At 41.9% G+C, this 20,353-nt stretch overlaps 4 protein-coding genes across 4 annotated transcripts; all 4 read left to right on the top strand.

Annotated features, from left to right (window-relative positions):
- Window positions 1-1,295: 1,295 nt before the first annotated feature.
- Window positions 1,296-4,427, top strand: hoxd12a (homeobox D12a). Its single transcript, XM_037240526.1, has 2 exons — window positions 1,296-1,898; window positions 2,974-4,427. Exons 1-2 carry the CDS (start codon window positions 1,346-1,348, stop codon window positions 3,213-3,215), a joined length of 795 nt encoding a protein of 264 aa, XP_037096421.1. The 5' UTR covers window positions 1,296-1,345; the 3' UTR covers window positions 3,216-4,427.
- Window positions 4,428-7,202: 2,775 nt separating this feature from the next.
- hoxd11a (homeobox D11a) lies at window positions 7,203-10,556 on the top strand. The gene is made up of 2 exons (XM_037240527.1): window positions 7,203-8,149; window positions 9,895-10,556. The coding sequence occupies exons 1-2, from the start codon at window positions 7,603-7,605 to the stop codon at window positions 10,128-10,130; spliced, it is 783 nt and encodes a 260-aa protein (XP_037096422.1). The 5' UTR covers window positions 7,203-7,602; the 3' UTR covers window positions 10,131-10,556.
- A 530-nt stretch (window positions 10,557-11,086) lies between these two features.
- Window positions 11,087-15,966, top strand: hoxd10a (homeobox D10a). Its single transcript, XM_037240518.1, has 2 exons — window positions 11,087-13,292; window positions 15,560-15,966. The coding sequence occupies exons 1-2, from the start codon at window positions 12,635-12,637 to the stop codon at window positions 15,832-15,834; spliced, it is 933 nt and encodes a 310-aa protein (XP_037096413.1). The 5' UTR covers window positions 11,087-12,634; the 3' UTR covers window positions 15,835-15,966.
- Window positions 15,967-18,132: 2,166 nt separating this feature from the next.
- On the top strand, window positions 18,133-19,593 carry hoxd9a (homeobox D9a). The gene is made up of 2 exons (XM_037240524.1): window positions 18,133-18,757; window positions 19,090-19,593. The coding sequence occupies exons 1-2, from the start codon at window positions 18,163-18,165 to the stop codon at window positions 19,332-19,334; spliced, it is 840 nt and encodes a 279-aa protein (XP_037096419.1). The 5' UTR covers window positions 18,133-18,162; the 3' UTR covers window positions 19,335-19,593.
- The last annotated feature ends 760 nt before the right edge of the window (window positions 19,594-20,353 follow it).

Here is a 20,353-nt window from a genome sequence, read left to right as displayed (position 1 = left end):
AGGTTGATTATTATTTTTTTACTAAATGAAATAGTATTCAGGCGCCAATTGATAATCTTGATATTCGTACAAGACAATTGCGTGGTATTAAGGAAGGATGATGCCTCGTGGGGGATTCGGCATTAATAAAGATTTTTGTGGAATGCAGTTTTGTCTAAAAACAAATGAATACGCAGGTTTAAGGGAAATGTATTAATGTGGGATATGCGCAAAGTTACTTTTATTTCCTTTTAGCTTTTAAAATGATGTATGCGTGACCTTTAGATTGCTTTTCGTGGCGAGAATTCACACATCACGTGTGTGGTTTTGTGGAAAAAAATGTTTGGAGGGTTCGGAATGACTTTTGATGTCATTGAAGCCTATTTAAAAATACACAATTGAGTATTACGCCCAAATTAAACATGCGAAGTATGTAACTAAGTATATATGTAGGTCCCACTCCAAAAAGAAAAACCTCACGGTGCTTTGCACGCGGTTTTAAGGAAAAATATGGAGATTTGGAATTATTTTTTTTAGCAATCGTATGATGTAGTTTGAAAAACTGCGTACAAAGAACGACTCACGAAGTGCTTCTCATACGTGGTTTTAGGAAATAATGTAGAAAATCCAGTCGTACACTTTACATTAAAACACACAAATAATCAAGTCATATGAATTCTTGAACAAGTGAAAAGCTCGACGTGGAACATACTAAATATGGAAGGCGTGAGTCAAAATGTGTTATTTTGACCTTTGCATATTTTTCTGTATTTTCTTAAAACTGCTGGGTCACAAAAAACACAATTTGGATATAAGAAAATGACCGATCCGCTCCTTGTGTCAATCTGATCCAATTTTCTGGATCATTTTGTACCAAACAATATTTTTTTTATATACAAACCAAACCAAAATGTAGTTGTTTTGTCAAAACAAGCCAAAATTGGATGCATATAACTTCTGTCCAATTTCGACCTATATCGGAATTTTGTTTGTTTTGTTTTACCCAGCTGGTTTGAGGGACATTCGCTTTTTTTTTTTGAGCGGCCAAAAAAGACGTCCTCGTGTGCATCTCCCAAAGTAAAAGCTCTTGCTCCTGTCATAGAAGCTTTACGGTCATTTTATGGCCATAAATCAATTGAAAGGTGAAAATGGATGAATTCAGGCACGCACGCACACACTCACACGCACACAACGAGCATCGTGGACTGATCCGTCTCGCTCTATTTGGAGCGTCCGCGCAGGGTGGGGCCCCCGTGCGCACTTTGCATATCACGTGAGCACCCGTTGACAAATCACCAATTAGCTAGCCGTTAGTCTTGAGAAGTTGCTAAGGCGCTTCGGGAGCAGCGTGCGCGCGGCCAGCTCCATGGCAATGTGCGAACGGAACCCTCTGAGCCCACCGGGCTATGTCGGACCTCTGCTCAATTTGGCCCCGACCCCCGAGACGCTGTACTTGTCCAACTTGCGGGGCGCCAGCGGCGGGGCGCACCACATGCCCCCGCTACACCACCACCATCACCACCACCATCACCTCCCTTACAACAGGAGGGCAGAGCTGTGCACGCTCCCGTGGTCAAGTTCGTGCGCGTCCGGGTCGCCCGCGCAGAGCCGCGCCTTCGGAACCTATTGCCCGACGTTTCGCTCCAACTCGACCGCGCCCGGAACCAACAACAACGGGGATTCGGCCAAGTCTCCCTTGCAGGATGAGTCGGCTGCGCGGTGCCCGCCTGGTTCAGACCACAAGGTGCCGCAGTCGGGGGTACCTCACGAGGTTTACGCCGAGGAGCTGCGGGGATACTTGGACGGGCACAGTTCGGCTGCTGGCCATCTGGAGCAGGAGTGCGCGCGACGACTGCATGTAAACAGCAAGCAGCAAGACCCAGCTCGGCCTTCGTCCACTCTCACGTGTTTTGCCGAAGGTCAAGTAGCCCCCTTTTTATCGTTATTTTTTAAAATTATTATTATTTTTATTTTCATGATTGTTTTTGTTGTTAAAGAAACTCACTGTTGAAAATATCCTGCACTCATGTCTATTTGTAACATTTTATGGCTGGTTTTATATCTGTCGATTATTATCAACGACTGTTCAGCTTCAGCAAATAGTGGATCACTCAATCTGTCCAGGACCCTTTTCAAGATCAAATTCAAGCACTTTTCAAACACTACCAAGGTCATGGACAGACACAGATAGAAACATCAATACACTGGGTTCATTTTAACTGCTTAAAACTTAAAACTATTGTCTGACTCCTTGTTTCTAATACACAGCTGTTAGAAATGTATCAGTTGCAGCAGTCATACAAATGCATTTTTATAGACACGTTTTGAAAAAAATGTCAAATTAAATTTGGGTGAAGTGGAGCAATTGCTGATTTGAATAGCCGTCACCATGTCTTTTTGATATGCACACTGTAATTTCTTAAATTATATATATTTTTAATAGAAAACCTTCCAAAAATGGTATTCAAATACATTTGATCGTGTATCTTAAACTCCACCATTCGCTCTCAACTAAATCATGTATTTGTGTTTATATAGTTGCTATAATAGCACGGAATGCAAAGACTTCCCATGTTTTCTCATTGCATAGATCCAAACAACATAATAAGTCACATCTGCAAGTCTGCGTCATAAGAAATCTAAAACACAGACGAGAATGGTTTATACCGCTACCCGCAAACAATAGAAAATCACGCCTTTATAAACATTACGGTATATCGATAATATCGCGGCTTTAAAGCGGAAAGAAAGGCGGTATTACGCATGTCTTTGTTATCGTAATATGTAGATCGACACAGTCATGTGATCTTATTTCAGATCGATAAATATGAAATAGTTCAAATTAAAAAATATGCTGCCTTTCTGACACCCACGTGTCACTCGACTTCCATAGATGGATGGATGTATTTCATGCAACATGAAGGCTTTATCAGAAGCTTTTCGCGTCCGCAGCTACGCTGTTAATTGTGCGTGTATGCGTGGGCGTGCGTGCAGGTGGTCCCTGGTGCTCGTCCCAGCAGGTGAGGAACAGAAAGAAGAGGAAGCCTTACTCCAAGCCTCAGCTGGCTGAGCTGGAGAGCGAGTTCCTTCTCAACGAATTCATCAACAGGCAGAAGCGCAAAGAGCTATCGGACAGATTGGATCTGAGCGACCAGCAAGTGAAAATTTGGTTCCAGAACCGCAGGATGAAGAAGAAGAGACTCATGATGCGGGAGCAGGTCTTTGCTCCTTACTAAGTGGACTAAAAAAAAAGAAAAAAAGCCAAGAAAAAGAAGGAAAGACAAGAAAAGAAAGAAGACGCTCCTGGCTTGTGGACCACCACGGCAGCGCCACGTCACGTCTCGACTGGCTGGCGTGGGCTTTTATTTATAAACGTGTGAAATGCTTGCAATCCCCATCACGGCAAGCATTTCACACTTGGCGTTGGCTGCTTTGGAGGCGGCCCAAGATCCACATGTGCGTTTTTCACTCTCTGTCTTATGTGTCGAGAAGCTCAAGTTCACGTTGACGCCCATTTAATTATACATATTATACATACGCATGCTTGTCTATTATTTGATTTGATACATTTCATTGTAAATAAATGCGCCTTTATTTCCAAAAACACGCGTTGTGGATGTCAACATTGCTGGAATGTGAATTATTTCGAAGTCTGTATACATATAGCTAAACTAGCCGAGTCATGTTTCAACATTTTTAGAAAACAATTAAATAACAACAAACGAGCGGAGTCGATTTGCCTTGTGACTTAGAATCCCCTCAAACATTAAGAGATTTTTTTTTTGCAAGCAAATCATTGTTTTAGCGATGCCGTAAGCGTAATAGCATAGTTGCTTACGTCATATTTCAACGTTTACGGAAACCGAGAAGGGATTGGGCGACATATTTAGCAAGCCCGCGCGCTGCTATTTTTTTTTCTTTTGACACTAAAATAAAATGAATGTCAAATATGTTATCAGGTTTACCATAAAAAAATAATGTTGCCTTATTTTCCACCCTCTGTTTCCAAACACATTGAAATGTGCTATTGGGCTAACACATGTGACAGTAAGTTTTCCAATTATGCTATTAAGCAAAAATGCTTGCTAAATCTTGTTCTCAGTTTCTGGAAAAATTTAACTATGACTCATGATAATGATTGTGGTAGCAAGTTAAAAAAAAGACTTAGGAAATTGTGCTATTATGCTACAGAATATGGTCGCATTTTTAAGTGTATTTAAACCGTGATTTCTGATGGAAATGCATTCTTAGTATTTGTCCATGACATGTAGAAATAAAATTGAATGTTATATTTAGGCATACCATTTTTTAAAGAAATACCTCATGTGTTTTGGCGAACCTGTTCTCATAAGCTGATCCAACAAAAATGTACAATTTGTTTGACCTAACACAAATGTATGGAGCAGGATGACGTCATGTTTATAATAAATACTAGTACCCATCAAGTATTCACGTTGTGTGTTGTTTTTGAACAAGTTTCCTTTTTTTTTTATTGGGAGAGGAAAATTTAACGGCAGCTTGCTTTATAAGTGTAACTCAACCAAACTATTTCTTTTACACAACCCTCACGCCACAAAACGACGGGCTAGTGAGCAACTCATGTCACTTTCAAGGGGAAAAAAAGCGTTACAAAATCAGAGCTTTTGTTTTGTTGCACCCCCAACACACACACTATGGTTGCAGCTGCACTGTTGCAAAGTCACTTGAAGGTGACTGCAGTTCCATTTAGGTAAGTAAGTCATTTTTATTTATATAGAGAGCACTCACAAAATGCTCCATGTCGTTAAAACACAGTATACAGAATTATAGCACATGATATAACGCAAATAAATGCAATGACAATAAATAAAATAGTCTGACTGACTTTTAACTCTTTTTTTTCCCTTTTAATTGTATGAATCCGAACGTGCTAATTCATTTTGGAGCCCCAAATATGAAAAATAATAATTCATGGGCACAAATTTGGGTTAACTATACACGTCTACAAGGCTCTGTAAGTTCACAACACAAAAATCCAACACCACAAATTGCAAAGTTCCCTATTGCTTACACATCAACGTGACTATAATTCCACTCTCATACAACAATTGATGCGTTTTATATTTCAAAAGCTATCACTCTTACAAAATTGTATTTAAAATGCGCAGCATTGTGTTGTCTTCTCCGCATGTTTCCCCCAAGATCCCAAAGAAGACGTTTGAGCAGGAATCTTTTTTTTTTTTTCAAGGGGGGTATTTTTACTGCTGCGGCAAAGGCTCGCTTCCTCTGTGCGACGTTTCCGCCCCCATTTTGTGACTTTATTGCTTTATTGCGGCAAAACGCAGCCAGACAGCGTCATTTAGCTCATGGGCCCTAAAGACAGTGGGGGTGCCATAACAAAGTTAAGGTCAAGTTAGTGGACTGAGCATTGCAACTTCCCACGCATTCTCATTTTGTCACGTCCTATAACATTTGGGTATTTATTTTATATTTTTGGGGTGGACAATATTATATATAAAAAAATGAAGTAAAATGATCAACTTTAAAACCACATCGGTCTTTCCCCTTGGTGAACAAACGACAATACGTCCTCATTTTATTATTTGTGTGAGCAGACACTGATAAACTGACTTTTAGAAATGATGCCAGGTCATAGGCTAACTGTGCTTAAAAATACAGGCGCAGTAGATTTTTTAAACACTGCAACATACACTTTATATTTCTTACAACTTCATTGCCGAGCTTTATTACAAATAACAAACAACTAAAATTGTGGGTCGACAAATAAAGCAGACAATGACTAAACACAGTTCACGACAAAGTAACTAAAATAAAAATGACACTGTTGGAAACAATTACTGGATTCTATAGACTGAGTTTAATATTGGGATTAATAAAAGGCAAGTAAATATGATTGGAAGATAACAGAATAATACAAATGGATTATTAATTTCATGGATTTTATATAGTAAGAAATACAGCACAAAGATTTGTCTGTGTGGCTGGCAAAAAGGAGCAAAAAAAATAAAAGAATCATTAAGATAAATATCTCTATTAGTTGGAAATCTAGTTATCTATATCTACTCTAAGATACACAAAAAAACGTATGAAAATAAGTCTTCCTATATATTATGCCATTAAAATGTATTTTTTAGGATTTGAATTGATGCACAGTATTATAGTGAAGCACATTTCCTATACAACTTATTTGCAAGCTTGTTAGCTTTTGTATTTGTCCATCAATCTGTCTGATATAAGAAAAGAAGGGAGCCAATGGTTTTAAATGAGCTAAAGTGAATAAGTAACGAAATAAAAATGGAACATTTCTTGGAAACAACTGATCTTATAGTCTTTAGCTATTGTAATTTAACGCTACGACTTAAAAGTGCGTGTGTGTGTGCGTGTGTGTGTGCGTGTGTGTGCGTGGGTGTGTGTGTGTGCGTGTGTGTGTGCGTGTGTGTGTGTCACAGTTTAAGGTGAAAGCATTTCAAATCACCCGATGCATTTATTTCAACCCAATATAACAAAAATATTGTTTACTATATTATTGTTTATTGTCTAACAGATTAACTTATTGCTTATGATTGAAAAAAAAAACATGGGAACGGAAATTTGAAAAAAACAATCACATATTTAATCGGAATCGCAATATTGAGGCAAACAAATTATAATTGCAATATTTTTCAAAGTCGTTCAAGCTTAACAACTGACATGAATTTGGGATCATATTCAATAACGCACGCGTTGCTGTTGTTTAACTCCACCATTGTGATTTGTGAGCATCTCTCTTCACCATCTTCATCCCTATTTGAACAATCATCAAGCCTCTTAATTGCATTTTAAGTGCATATTCCTCAAGTTAATTTCTTGTGTGATTGCTTATCTCTCTCCTCACGAGGGGCGGGAATGGAAAGTGGGGGTCGGGGGGATGGGGGTGCGTGTTGTATTTATGCAAGCGTCTGTTTTATTGCACGCGGGACAATAAAGAATGTCGAATTAGAAGCCATCATGCGTTTGTTTAAGTGCGCCAAGCATCATATCGCCTCGGCGCAATGAGGCTTCAAGTGCGTAATGACATGCGCGTCTTTGTGCTGCTCGCTGTTCCAACATGGACGTGCATGTGGCCTTGGCGTTTTTGCTGCCGCCTCGTACGCCCTTCATTAATAAGGCTGGAGGTCAACGTCAATGCTTCCACGTCTGTGGACGTGCGTGGGGGGGAAGAGAGAATGGGGGGGGGGGGGTGCATGCGCGCGGATGGCAACTTGTCAACTTGCTGTCAATGAGTGAGACTGAATGAAAATATTGCAGTTCCTCTTTTTCGTCTTGGTCTCCCTCGTTCATGATGGCGCAAGAGAGGAGTTCCCCCCCAGCATCCAGGGAGCCAATGGAGGCTCTCCCACGGCCTCACATGAGTTTCTCAGGACGGCTTTTTTTTTTTTTTTTAATGACCGATATTGATGTATGGTAATTTCTTGGCCGGCGGATCACATGACACAATTACCTCAAGAATCGATCAAGATGTATAGCGAGCCCGCTCGCGGCTCTTTGCGCGCGTCTGGGCTGCCGAGCCAGATGGGCCAAGTTTAACGGGCACAAGCCGCGGAGAAGCCTCCTCCTCCGCCTCCTGGTCCCGCCGCCGCAGACATGACGGACTACGACGAGCGCTCTTCCAACATGTATCTGCCGAGCTGCACTTACTACGTCTCCACGCCCGATTTCACCTCCGTCTCGTCCTTTTTGCCGCAAAGCACCTCGTGCCAGGTGAATTTCCCCTACTCGGCCAACATCGGACAACCTGTCCGTGAGGTCTCCTTCAGGGATTACGGACTGGAGCACCCCAGCAAATGGCACTACCGGGGCAACTACGCGTCCTACTACTCCTCGGAGGAGATCATGCACCGGGATTTGATCCAGTCGTCCTTCAAGAGCGAGCCCCTCTACGGCGGCGGCCCCCACGCGGGCGCCGCCTCGCCCTGCAACCTCTTCCCCGGCGTGGGACGCAACGGGGTCCTGCCGCAGGGCTTCGACCAGTTCTTCGACGGTTCCAACTCGGACAAGAGCGCCGCCGAGCCGCCGCCTCCTCCTCCGCCGCCGCAGCCCAGACAGAAAAGCGGCGAGGACACGGCCGGTGACGAGCCCAGCGTGGACGACGACTCGTCGTCCAACTGTGGCGACAAGAGCAGCCAGCAGAGTGGGTTGTATAGTCCTCCTTTATTGGGGGAAGAGTCCAGCGTGGACAATAGCGTGTCCTTCGCCGTGGCCGCGCGCGCTCGTGTGCGCCTTTATAAGCATGCAAAAGCGTTTTATATCCCAATAAGATGTTCTTTACGGCTGTAAAGGTATTTACAATGGGAAACTGTTAAGCCGTACGCGCTCGCTCGCCCTGCAGTACGTGGCAAGCCTGCTGCATATAGTAAACACACCATAGAGCTTTATTTACATCTTTCCAGCTATGATTTCACTCTGCAAAGCAGCGGCATCACAAATAAAACTAGCAACGTTATTTTAAAAAAATCTATAGACTATTTTTTTGACCGATTACAATCGCTAATGGGGAATATTTTGTATTACTAATCTCACAGAAACAATAAATACACATTTAATGCACGTGTATCGTTTTAGTGAAATTTTTAAGTTTAATTTTTTTATTTACTTGTCCGCAAACAGTGTGTACCATCATAGTGTAAACACCTCAAATATTAGTTTTCTGACATAGGTGGGAAATGCGATTTACATTAAAGTTACCAAGCAGAAAACAAGCGTTTTAGTGCTAATTTAATTATTGACATGCAATATAGCTTAATGAAAGTATACTTTCTCGTATCTCAAAACTATATTGGGCGCTCAATTGTTTTTCTTAATTTAGAAACGTTTTTTTTTTACTTATTGGATTTTGACAAATATTTTCTATGATTTTTAAATATATATATATATATATATATGTATATATATTGTGCAAAACGCCTTTTAGTTTACTTTAAATCCACTTCATGCGTTTTGCCTTATCTTCTAATAATCAAGACTTTGCATTCTACCATCTTTTCCCGTGGCGATCTTGGGTTTGCGAAAAAAAAAAAATTAGTACCCCTTATGGTCTTATGACGTAAACGCCTGCAAACAACCAACGCCATAAGCGTTTAACTGGAGACGACGTATAAGTGGATTGTGGTTGAATCCGAAGACATAAACTCATTACTGGGGTGCGCTTTTATCGAGTAATGCTGTTTGCGCATGCTTGTAAACAGTCACGTGCGCCACAACAAGGGCAGAGATGTACGGCCATTTGTTGATAATAACTTTATTTAAGTGTCCCATTTGCCCAGTGAACATTCCTCCGTCGACAACAAAAGTGTAACACGTCATCCTAAAAAGTTTTTTTGTGCAGTTCCCAGTGGTGATTTTATACCTTTTGGCAATTTGTGCATACAAATAACTCTATTTTACTGGGACTCATTGAGAAAGGGAACTCTTTAGAAATTTAAATTCCATCTTACAGGCGTCCTATTTAAAAGCGTCAAACTGCGCAGGTTTCTATTTAATTTCCAGTGCGATAGTGAAATATTTTGATCAGGATAAGGATCTCTGAAAACAGCTTCGCGTGCAAAATAGAGACCAAAAAAAAAAAATAGATTACTGCTGGTATGAGATGGAAAACCAATGCGAAACAGCCTCACTTATTTACATCTGGCGGCCATGTTGAATATGCATGGTTCTCTGCAAAAACAATATCTTGGACTTTGGAGAATTTAAGTGCGCATTGATCAATGCGATGATAGGGCGCATGTACGACTACTGTGTTTTGCAAAAATATGGAAATTATAATGAAATGCGTTCAAATGAAATCGCTAATCGTTATGTGCGTAAATTTCCATTTTGATAACTAAATCTACTAAAGATCTGTTGCCTCTTTCTAACTAAATTCTCGTTTGCGTCCAGCCTCGACAAGCAAGTCACGAAAGAAAAGATGTCCCTACTCCAAGTACCAGATCCGAGAACTTGAGCGAGAGTTCTTCTTCAACGTGTACATCAACAAGGAGAAACGCCTGCAGCTCTCCAGGATGCTCAACCTGTCCGACCGCCAAGTCAAGATTTGGTTCCAGAACAGACGGATGAAGGAGAAGAAGCTCAACCGTGACCGTCTACAGTACTTCACTGGCAACCCGCTCTTCTGATACACACAACACACAAACAAAATACACACACTAATATATATACAAACACACGCCAAAGACTGAGCCCTTATGCATATGTCAGCCGCCATGTATTCGAAACGGCAGCGTGACGTCACGTGTGTCCAATTCATTTATTTAAGTTAATCACACCTATGAAAACAAACTATATTTTAGCCGACATTATTTATTCGTGTGTATGAGCATTTAAAGGATGCATGTCATGTGGTGTCAATGTGTCAAAGCAAAAATGTTCAACTAAATGACAAGCGGCTGACGGAGAATCTTTTTAGCCTGGGGAGAAATGCGACTCCTCGCCTTTATTTCCCCTCCTTTCACACACTGGATTGTTTACTAAACCTTGAACCGTCTAGACACAATCATAAAAGCAGCTGTAAACGGCTAAATAAGGGGCTATTGGACTTTGGATACATCTACTTCTTCCAATGCAGACCTCCTTTCCTGCCTCAAAGTACAGTTGCAAATGTCCAAGGAGCTGGAGATCTATTTTGAGGGACTAATGTTGGACATTCAACATGGAGCAACGTGGACGTGGACTTGAGTTTTCTCAATGTACGTGAGTGTGACTGCCTTATTCTGCTTAATCCATGTGCTCAAATGTGGTAATGCATTTTTAATTTGAATCGACTGGGTGATGAGGGGTGTGGGGGCGGGGGTTGCATTAAATAACAAGTTTGACGAAGCGTTTAATAACATCGCTATCAAAATCCAGCAGTGAAATGGTATTAACGGTATTAGCGACTGTGCACGTCGTTCAGCAAAATGTCCACAAGAGGGCAGCCTTGTTGTTTTGGTGAAGGGGATGAAGCAGGAGAATTTAAACCAGTTGAATTATTTCTCCTCGTGTGTGTGTGTGTGTGTGTGTGTGTGTGTGTGTGTGTGTGTGTGTGTGTGTGTGTGTGTGTGTGTGCGTGCGTGTGTGTGCGTGCGTGTGTGTGCGTGCGTGTGTGTGTGCGCACACACACATCTATATAAACTACATACTACTTTATTTGATCATATTCCATCATTCTTTTGGGCGTCAGCTAAGAGTGCATAACACGTCACAAAAACACAGAGAAATAATACCATAAAAAGTATAATAAAATTTCAAATGTACGTACAATCTTTTTTTTTTTTTTTTTTTACTTGAACGCACAAATATTCTTGATGCTGGGATTTCAAGAGGATTTTTTTAAGCGAACCTCTCATTTAATGTCTACTGGAAATGTAACATAGACTACACTAAAACGGTCGCCCTCGCCCCAAATGTATTTTGCTTTATTTAAAATTGTGCAATTATATTCGCGTATTCTTTTTTTCAATGGTTTGTCGTTGAGACATATTATGTACATAATGTGCGTGTGTGTTTGCGTGTGTGTGTGCGTGTGTGTGTCTGTGTGTATGTCTCTGGGTGTGTGTTGGCGCATGTATAATGAAAATAAAAACTATACCTAACAGTATTTCGCATCATTGACGAAAACGGTGTATAATTTAATAATCGATCTCAATGTGTAATATTAAAGTATACGTTATTAGCTGTATACTTTAAATAAAAAAAAGTCAGTTATTTCAGCAAATGTTCAGAAAAGGCGCGCAAAAATACGTGCGCAAATTTAACCTGAAATTTAAAGATTAAAGACTACGAATGGGCAGGGACAAAATATAAGTCAATTTGACTGCTTTGTCAATTTTAAATGCGACAAAAAAAGATTTATTTTTTCGCCCCTATAATTTGTTTAGTTTTTTTTTTTTTACACAATCGCCACATGAAGTCAAAACAACGCCTGGGATAAAACAAACTTCATTGTATCCACATGCACTTCTTCATCTTTCAAAACCCATTTAACAAATTGTCCATCCCTGTCATTTGCGCTATAATTATGCCCCATCAAAAAAAAATGTAACAAAATACATTTTAAATTAAGTGGATGCCATGATGATGAGAAAAAAACATGGAAAATACTGTTAAGTATTTAAATGTAATTAAACCTCACGTGGTTGACCACAAAACACGATACGAACATTGGGTACATTGTTTATTGTTGTGGGCGTTGGACTGGAATGTGTGTGCGCGTATGTATGTGTGCGCACGCCCGTGCGCTTGCATGCCTGTGCGTAACAATTTGAAGTGAAAACATTTTCACCTATAATACCGGCAGACCAAAATATTTGAACAAAATACAAACCGGTTATTGCAATACAGATTACATGTATTTCACTTTGTTACTTGTATGTGTGTGAAGGATTTTTCTCAACTAAGGTGACATATTTTCAGTTTTTAAACAATAATGCAGTCTCTGCTGCATGCCAGCAACCCCCCCAAACAGTGCTTGGTATGAACCAATTTCAAGTGCTGGTTCTAGGTGTCGCTGCAGACTGCGCCTTGGAGCTGCTCTGCAGTGCGTGTCAAGGCCACTTTCAAAGCTCATTGGTGGGCTCGTCATGTGGTCGGCGCGCACGCTGACTCGAGGCGCAGATATGTCAGCTTCCATAGGACGGCCAAAATGTCCTTCCCCGGCAACTCAGCTGCGGCAAACCCCTTCCTAATGGACGCTTTCGCTTACGCGCCGTCCGCGCCCGACTACGCGATGCAAACTTGTGGGTTGGTGCCACCTTTGGCTAAAAAAGGCGAGCACGGCCACCACGGCGCGGCCATGTACTTCGCCCATCACCAATGGGGCGAACCGGGCAGGGCGTGCAGACTGGCGGAGGCGTCCGTCAGTCCCAACTCTACGTACGCACAGAGCATCAAGGAGGAGGGCAACTGCTGCATGTTCACCGAGAAACGCCTGCAAGCAGTCAGCCAGCAGGCAGACGGCCATCTCCACGCGTACTCGCCCCTTGCGGCCGAACCGAACCGAGCCGACGCGCCCGAGGTTCCAGTTCCGGGCTATTTCAGACTAAGCCAAACGTACGCCAACGGGAGGCAGGAGTGCCACCAGCAGCCCAGCCCGACGTTGATGCAGCTGGAGCGCATCGGCCCGCAACCGCAGCCCGCACAAAAGGACGCCCCACCGCGCAGCCCCGGGGTCGCGGGGAGCCCGGCGGAGCGCTACGCATCCAGTGTGGAGGAGGAAGAAGAAGACGAAGATGAGGAGGACGAGGAGGAAGAAGAGAAGAGACAGTCGAGTCCCGAGGTGCTGGTGCCACGGGATAGCAAAGGTGGGTTTGGCCTCGAGCATCGTAAAAGCGAGAATAAAACACAAACAAGCCTCCGCAATCGTAATGTTTAATGAGAGGCTTTGGAGCGCGCGCACACGCGCGTACGCGATACCTTTTACTGATTTTACAACGCCTATTGAACTTTTTACCAGTTAAATACTGAATGCAGTGCCGCAATAGTAAGTAGTGAACTTTTCTCCCACCCCAAAAAAACCAAACAAAAACAAAAAAAAAACTATGAGGGTCCCGGTTTTGTTGTCAAATTTAACAGTTTTAGTTTCAACAATGAACACATTTTTATTTGCAAATGATGTCAGACGCGAGGTGAAATAAACGCATTTTGGAAACCAGCAATGTATGCACAGAGTAAGATGAGGATTATTACCCCCCAAGGAACTATTAATCTTTTTCTCAAAACGTGGCCAAATGTTTGCAATGTTCATATAAAGTTACACAGCAGAAAAATCTTCAGGGCTCCATTTGACACTTTGCAACGGAAAATAAATATTTCATTTGAAAACATTACAAATGTGGTGAAAACTGAGATGGTGTGTGAATAGGAATATCCCGTGTGTGATTTTTTTGTGTTTTCATCAATGAATTTACGTGACCCCTAAATAGAATTATATGAGCAGGAGAGGGACTATATAGTCAAAACTCCCAAATAGGAAGTGAGAACATTAAAATGAAAGAAAAAAAGTAAAAGTCAGTCAAAGGGCTAATATTGGTGTCCGACAACAACATTTGGCATTGTGCCTTTATTTTTGTAAACACTCCAAACAAAGTGATGATGTTGTCATTGAAGTAATTAAAAGTGTTTATTTTTTCATAAAACTTTTCCCCACCCGTTTGGGCCTTAATTAGAAAAACATTCAAACAGTGTAAAGTTGTTATTATGTTCATAATTTTTTTATTTAAAACCTGAAATGACCAGATTTTTTTTAACTCTCTTTTTCACCCATAACATTTGATTGTGACACTTTATGGTCTTGGAAAATGTACAAAGATAATGCCTCCTGCATGACATTATGCTTTGTTTCCTCTCCTTTGGGCATAATAAGGTACAAATATTCAACATTATTTTCAGTGCCTTAGTATCTTTTCTTAAAACATTAGTTTCGATGACTCGCCTGGCACCCTCAAATGTTGTAATGTGGTTTTGTCATTGGATTTTTTCTAAACAATCGTTTACAATGTAACTTGCACTTAAGTACTGTCCTACTTTCATGATCTTTATCCAATTTTTTTTTTTTTACCCCTCAACATGTGACTAATTTTGCCCTCAGTACAAGGTACAGATGTGTCCCAGTTTTCGCACGGGTTTAGCTGGAAGCACAGAAATGGACTTGTTGACTGTACTGTACATCTATTTTTGTGAGTGTAAATGTATTTGTAAATACATTTCTTGTCCCTATGGATGGGATCACCTCAAAGGTTTTACGGTTTGGGGGAACATAAATTTTTTGCTGCTGATTAATGAGGTGTTTCAGAAAGATTCCCGGCCTGGATTCGCAAAAGATTTCAAATGCAATCAAAGTACAAGTTTTTGAAGTCATTTCCCTCTTTGCAATGACACCTTCATGTGCTGCCGGAAACATTTTTGGCCAGGAAGTGTCAGATGCTCAGGGCAACTCAGATTTCTTTTCATGGCCTGAACAAAGCTAATGTCATAGGATCACTTGTAGACTTGATTGTTTGAGGGAAAGCCATAGTTTGAAACAAATCATCTGTGATACTAGTCCTGGAACATTTCTGACAAACTACATTAAAAGACAGAAACAAACTCCCATATGGTGCTAGTTTTGCTTACACACTAAATGCAGGGTTCTTTTGCCAAGCTACTTGCTGGATTGGGTTACTTTCAAGTTTGGGTAAATTATTTTTGATCCATCATATTGGGTTGGATTTTGGATTTGGCCGAGCTGGCAGGCTGAAGCTGGTCGCCGTTTTGCATGGCAAAGTTGAAGAAAATGTTTGGGTTGGGTCAGGATGGGCATCCGTTTTAAAAACTGCCAAACATGCTAATGACTCACTGGGGAGACCCCTGACGGGAAAGTTGAAAATGTTGGAAATCAAATATGTATTATTTTTAACCACAGCTATATTAAGAACCTTTTAATCCATTTCTTGATAGCATGTTTGTTTGGTCAAAAATCTGACCTCAAGTACTTGGTAAAATCCTCAACCCAATGTGTGACTTTCAACCCAATAATATGTGCATGTGACATCCTGTCTCAAATCCGCCATGTTGTTGTTTCCCCATGCAGAGCACAAGCCCAACCCCCAAAGTGGTAGCTGGTTAACAGCCAAGAGCGGCCGCAAGAAGCGCTGTCCCTACACCAAGCACCAGACCCTGGAGTTGGAGAAGGAGTTCCTCTTCAACATGTATTTGAGCCGGGAGCGCCGCCTGGAGATCAGCCGGAGTGTCAACCTGAGCGACAGGCAGGTCAAGATCTGGTTCCAGAACCGTAGGATGAAGCTCAAGAAGATGAATCGGGAAGGTCGAGTGCGAGAACTGAACTGCAATCTCACTTTCTCCTGAAGTATCATGTGGATTCCCTCCAGTTGTATTGATGCAGCCATCATGTTAGCATTACACAGCTTCCAAATCTAAATAATTGTTCTGATATGCCCACTTTGGCCACCAGGGGTCAGCGTTATAAAACAGACAAACGAAAAATTGATTTCCTCTACTTCCACTGAGTAAGTCTGCCTTATAATTAGACATTTTTCGTAGAGAATAAAAAAATACATGCCTGTGAGTATTGGTATATTATCTGTCTATGTGTGTTGTGCCACCTTTTGTGTTCAAATATCCGTTTCTTCAAGGGTTGTAAAATTGTGACTATTGATGCTAACTGTTAGCATTTCTTTTACTTCACTGGTTCTTCTATATCAAACAATTTGTTTTAGGTTCATTTATCTGACATGTTTCGGCGGGTTCTTCCGCCTTCATCAGAGTGTCACTGATGTGATTGTGACGCGTCTTTATCAGCTGATGGATGAAGGCGTGGCTCACCTGTCACTACTACTGTTAGCATTTCTGTGGGGTTTTCTACTTATGTTAATGAGTTGAGGGCGTTCGTAACGCAACAGTGCTTGCTTATTTGAAATTCAGAAGAAATTCTCTTTTATGTTTAGTTTGACACTAAACATCAACTGAGCGTGGCAAATAAACTTTTGGGATGAAAAGTTTGATATTTGTCAAAGTGCTGCATTTGTGAACTGAGTTGATTGACTGAACTGTCGCATCGCTTCTATGTGCAAAAAAAAAGTCAAGTCACTTGTATCTCAAGGGATCATGTTCGCTTTCTGTTTATTGTGGTTTTGGACATTTTTTGGTGTTGTCAAACTTTTTGAATCTTAAATTATTGGACACTCACTGTCACTTTATTAGACCCCCCCCCCCCCCGCAATCTAAGTCTTTCACAACTTGTCTTGAGCCAAGGCATATCCACATTTTACAGTAAAAAAAATAAAGTCTCACACAAAAATAATACCAAAAGAGGATACGCGGGTTTTTATCTGCCATCTAGTGGAAGCGAATTCAATTACTCTGCGTGTCAGTATACATCACTGGCATAGATAGATGTAGTATTTTTTAGGGGGGGCAAAATATGGTTATTACTGAAGTGGTGTCCCATCACACTGCAGCATACTAAGAGTTGTTCATAATATTTTTGCCTCTCGAGAGAGGCTAAATAAACATACCAAACATGATGCCACAAAAATAAACTACATATTAATAATAACCTTCTGAAAAGGATTTTGGGGGAGTACCTAATAAAGTGGCCTGGTTTTGTTCTATTTGAGCTGTCAATGTCGTCCACCATGTGTTTGCGTGTGAAACATTAGCTCACCAGAAACGTGTTCCACACTCACCTGTGAACGGGCTCCAAAACAAGGTTCACGTGTGCTTATGATGTGTTGCATGTGTGTGGCATGTACAGTCTCTTGCAATAAAATGATCAACAGTGCTTGTTTCTAGTTGTTTTTTTAATGTCATGAAATAAGAATAAAGTGGTTGCTGTGAAGGCTACATTCAACACAAAACACATTCATTATAAAGCTTCCAGTGGCAAAGCGAGATAGTTGGGCGGGGGGGGGGGGACTACAAACGAGGCCAAAGAAACTCAAATGACATTAAATTAAAGTATACGGAGAAGAGGCGCACAAAAGGGGGATATTTTTGTGGATGTTTTTCTTGACTCAAGAATTTATCGTGAAATTCACTTCGGTAAGGTCCAAAGTTTTTTGCACATAAGTTTCAAAACAAAAATCAATGCGACATTTAAATTGCAACGTGCGTGTTTCCTCGAGTCCGTTCTTTCTTTATAGGTGGCATGTATAATCACACGCACACCATAAAACATTTATTGTGAATATATATTAAGCCGGTAGCGCTATTATTATTATTCTCTTCCCAATGAATATTTTACTGCCGCCTTTTCCAACTGTGTGTGAAATAAAACAGAAAGAAAGAAAATATGAATCCAGGTTGATTAGGAAAAACGGCGTCTGTTTTTTCTTTCTTTCCTTTTACAACGTGTCATTACATCAATTTTACGAGGATTTGCCAAGTCTATAAAGCTTATTTTACTGAGTGCATGAGTAACGGAACGAGCGCTGTAGTCAGTGTGAGTGCGCGGGATGCGCGCGCACACGCGAATGTGCACGTTTATAGTTTTCTAATTGGTCACCCAACATCGAATCTTGTTTATTTTCCCCATTGAAACTATATAGAAAAAAAGAAAAAGCAAAAAAAGCAAAGGGGTGCTCAAGGGTAGGCTTGATTTACTGGCAGAATTAGTAAATATGATCACGTGATCTGTGTAACCAATCCGTGCTGACGCAGGCCAGCAAAAATACTATGATTGTTCATAGAGGGGAGCTTCCCCTTAACTGCGAGCCATTTTATTTTGAGTGCTCGCATCAAAACAAAAAAATGTCTTCCAGCGGCGCACTCGCCAGCTGCTACGCGGACGCGGTTCTGGGTCCGGACGCGGAGGACGTGTACGGCGCCCGCTTCATGCAGCCACCCCCGCACACGATGGCCCCAACCAGGCCGCCAGGCGCCGGCGATCACCACGCCGATTTCTCTTCTTGCAACTTCGCCCCCAAATCCGCCGTCTTTCCTGCGTCGTGGCCGCCCGTTCATCCGCCGGGGCTCTACCACCACCACCCTTACGCCCACCAATCGGACCCGAGATGCGTTGGGGCGCGACCCTGGATGGACCCAGTCCCCGACCTCGTCCCCCGCTTCGCCGGGTTCCCCCCAGGCCGACGCGCGCCGTGCGCCCCGAAGCCGGAGCTCTCGCCGGCGAAGATCCGCGACACCAAGCCGGGCCAGGAGACTCGAAGTCGGGCTTTTGCCGAGGACCTCCCCGATGGTCCGGAAAGGGCGCAGAGTGGAAGTGAGCTTTCCAACCACAGCGAGCCCAAAGAGGAGAAACAAGTTGACCCAAGTAAGTATAAGCACATGCAAATAGCCCCCAGTGCTGATTTATAACTGTGTGAGCTGACTGCGTAAAACGGGATGTTTTACTGACCCATAAAAGTGTCCTGGAGACCACTACTACACCGCGGCCCAGTGCGGACGCACCCGCTTTTTTTTTTTTTTAATGTTATTACCCTGGATTTTGCACTTTTTTTGCACGCATGGGGGGGTCAATCACAACACTCCTGAAATAGATGCTAGTAAGGAAAAATCTGGATCGGAATGCTGGCTTCTCCTGAGTTTCCAAAGCCAAACAGGAGCTTTTTGTGGCTGCTAATTTGTGCTCTGTTGTGCATGCAGGCAACCCGGCAGCAAACTGGATCCACGCGCGGTCCAGTCGGAAAAAGCGCTGCCCCTACACCAAATATCAGACTCTGGAGCTGGAGAAGGAGTTCTTGTACAATATGTACCTAAGTCGAGACCGCCGCTACGAGGTGGCCCGCATCCTGAGCCTCAGCGAGCGGCAAGTCAAAATTTGGTTCCAGAACCGCAGGATGAAAATGAAGAAGATGAACCGAGAAAGAGGCGGAAAGGAGCAGCTCTGATTGCACTGAGGACGACTTTGACTTTTTTTTGGAAGCACTATTTTGGTTTAATTTGGAAGCACCCTGAGAAACATTGTGGATCACGTTGCAAGTGAAACCGTTATTTTCTCACTTATTTTATTATTTTATTTTTTTTGTAACTGGATTAGGTGACAAAAAGGGAAGCGAGAGAGAGAAAGAGAGTGTGCGTGTGTGTGTGTGTGTGTGTGCATGTGTGTGTGTTGCTTTTAATTGTTGAATATAAAAACTTTTCACTGTTTCATTTGTTTGACTTTTCTGTTGAAATACACACATTTATTTACAGGACAATTTAGATATAAATTGTGTGTGTATGCACAAAACATATTTTAAATATATATATATATATATATATATATATATATATATATATATATATATATATATATATATATATATATATATATATAGTGGTTGGCTGGCAACCGGTTCAGGGTGTCCCCCGCCTACTGCCCGATGACGGCTGGGATAGGCTCCAGCACTCCCGCGACCCCCGTGGAGACTAAGCGGTTCAGAAAATGGATGGATGGATATATATATAGTGTGCGTGTGCGTGCGTGTATGCGCGTACACAAACACACACACACACACAAACGGATATATTGTATTTAAATGATAATTTGTGTCACCTCTGAGGATAGTGCGTGATTCAGTCTTAATGTCGACTACACGTGCTGCAAACGAGACAAATGTTGGCGTTCTTATCGAATCCCAGGTAAATTTCATTTGAGACTTTTAGTGGGGGTGTTTATGATCAGGCGATATCATTGTGGGCTTATAATGACTTTAGAGCAGGAAGAAATAAAGCCATAGAGATGGCTAGACGTCTGGCCTAAATGAGTTTATTGGCCCTGGCAGTCAGTAATTACAACGAGCCCCTTTGAAAGCTCCTTTTCCCTCTCTGGGCACTTCTTTTCTTTGTGCGTGTGTTGCTGACAATCAAAATGTGGACACAGGGGTGTCTGGCCGATGGATTGGTGCACAGGAAATCACTCCCACAT

Source organism: Syngnathus acus, chromosome 21 (assembly GCF_901709675.1).
Source record: "Syngnathus acus chromosome 21, fSynAcu1.2, whole genome shotgun sequence".
NCBI classification, from domain to species: domain Eukaryota; kingdom Metazoa; phylum Chordata; class Actinopteri; order Syngnathiformes; family Syngnathidae; genus Syngnathus; species Syngnathus acus.
Note: the sequence above shows the minus strand (reverse complement) of the source record. Positions and strands in the feature narration are given on the sequence as shown.

Excerpts from the sequence above, each read along its gene's own strand:
- hoxd9a (XM_037240524.1), top strand. The coding sequence starts at position 18,163 with ATGATTGTTCATAGAGGGGAGCTTCCCCTTAACTGCGAGCCATTTTAT. Across the intron at positions 18,758-19,089 it reads GGAGAAACAAGTTGACCCAA|GCAACCCGGCAGCAAACTGG; the intron begins GTAAGTATAAGC and ends TTGTGCATGCAG.
- hoxd11a (XM_037240527.1), top strand. The coding sequence starts at position 7,603 with ATGACGGACTACGACGAGCGCTCTTCCAACATGTATCTGCCGAGCTGC. Across the intron at positions 8,150-9,894 it reads CGACAAGAGCAGCCAGCAGA|CCTCGACAAGCAAGTCACGA; the intron begins GTGGGTTGTATA and ends GTTTGCGTCCAG.
- hoxd10a (XM_037240518.1), top strand. The coding sequence starts at position 12,635 with ATGTCCTTCCCCGGCAACTCAGCTGCGGCAAACCCCTTCCTAATGGAC. Across the intron at positions 13,293-15,559 it reads GGTGCCACGGGATAGCAAAG|AGCACAAGCCCAACCCCCAA; the intron begins GTGGGTTTGGCC and ends TTCCCCATGCAG.
- hoxd12a (XM_037240526.1), top strand. The coding sequence starts at position 1,346 with ATGGCAATGTGCGAACGGAACCCTCTGAGCCCACCGGGCTATGTCGGA. Across the intron at positions 1,899-2,973 it reads TCTCACGTGTTTTGCCGAAG|GTGGTCCCTGGTGCTCGTCC; the intron begins GTCAAGTAGCCC and ends GCGTGCGTGCAG.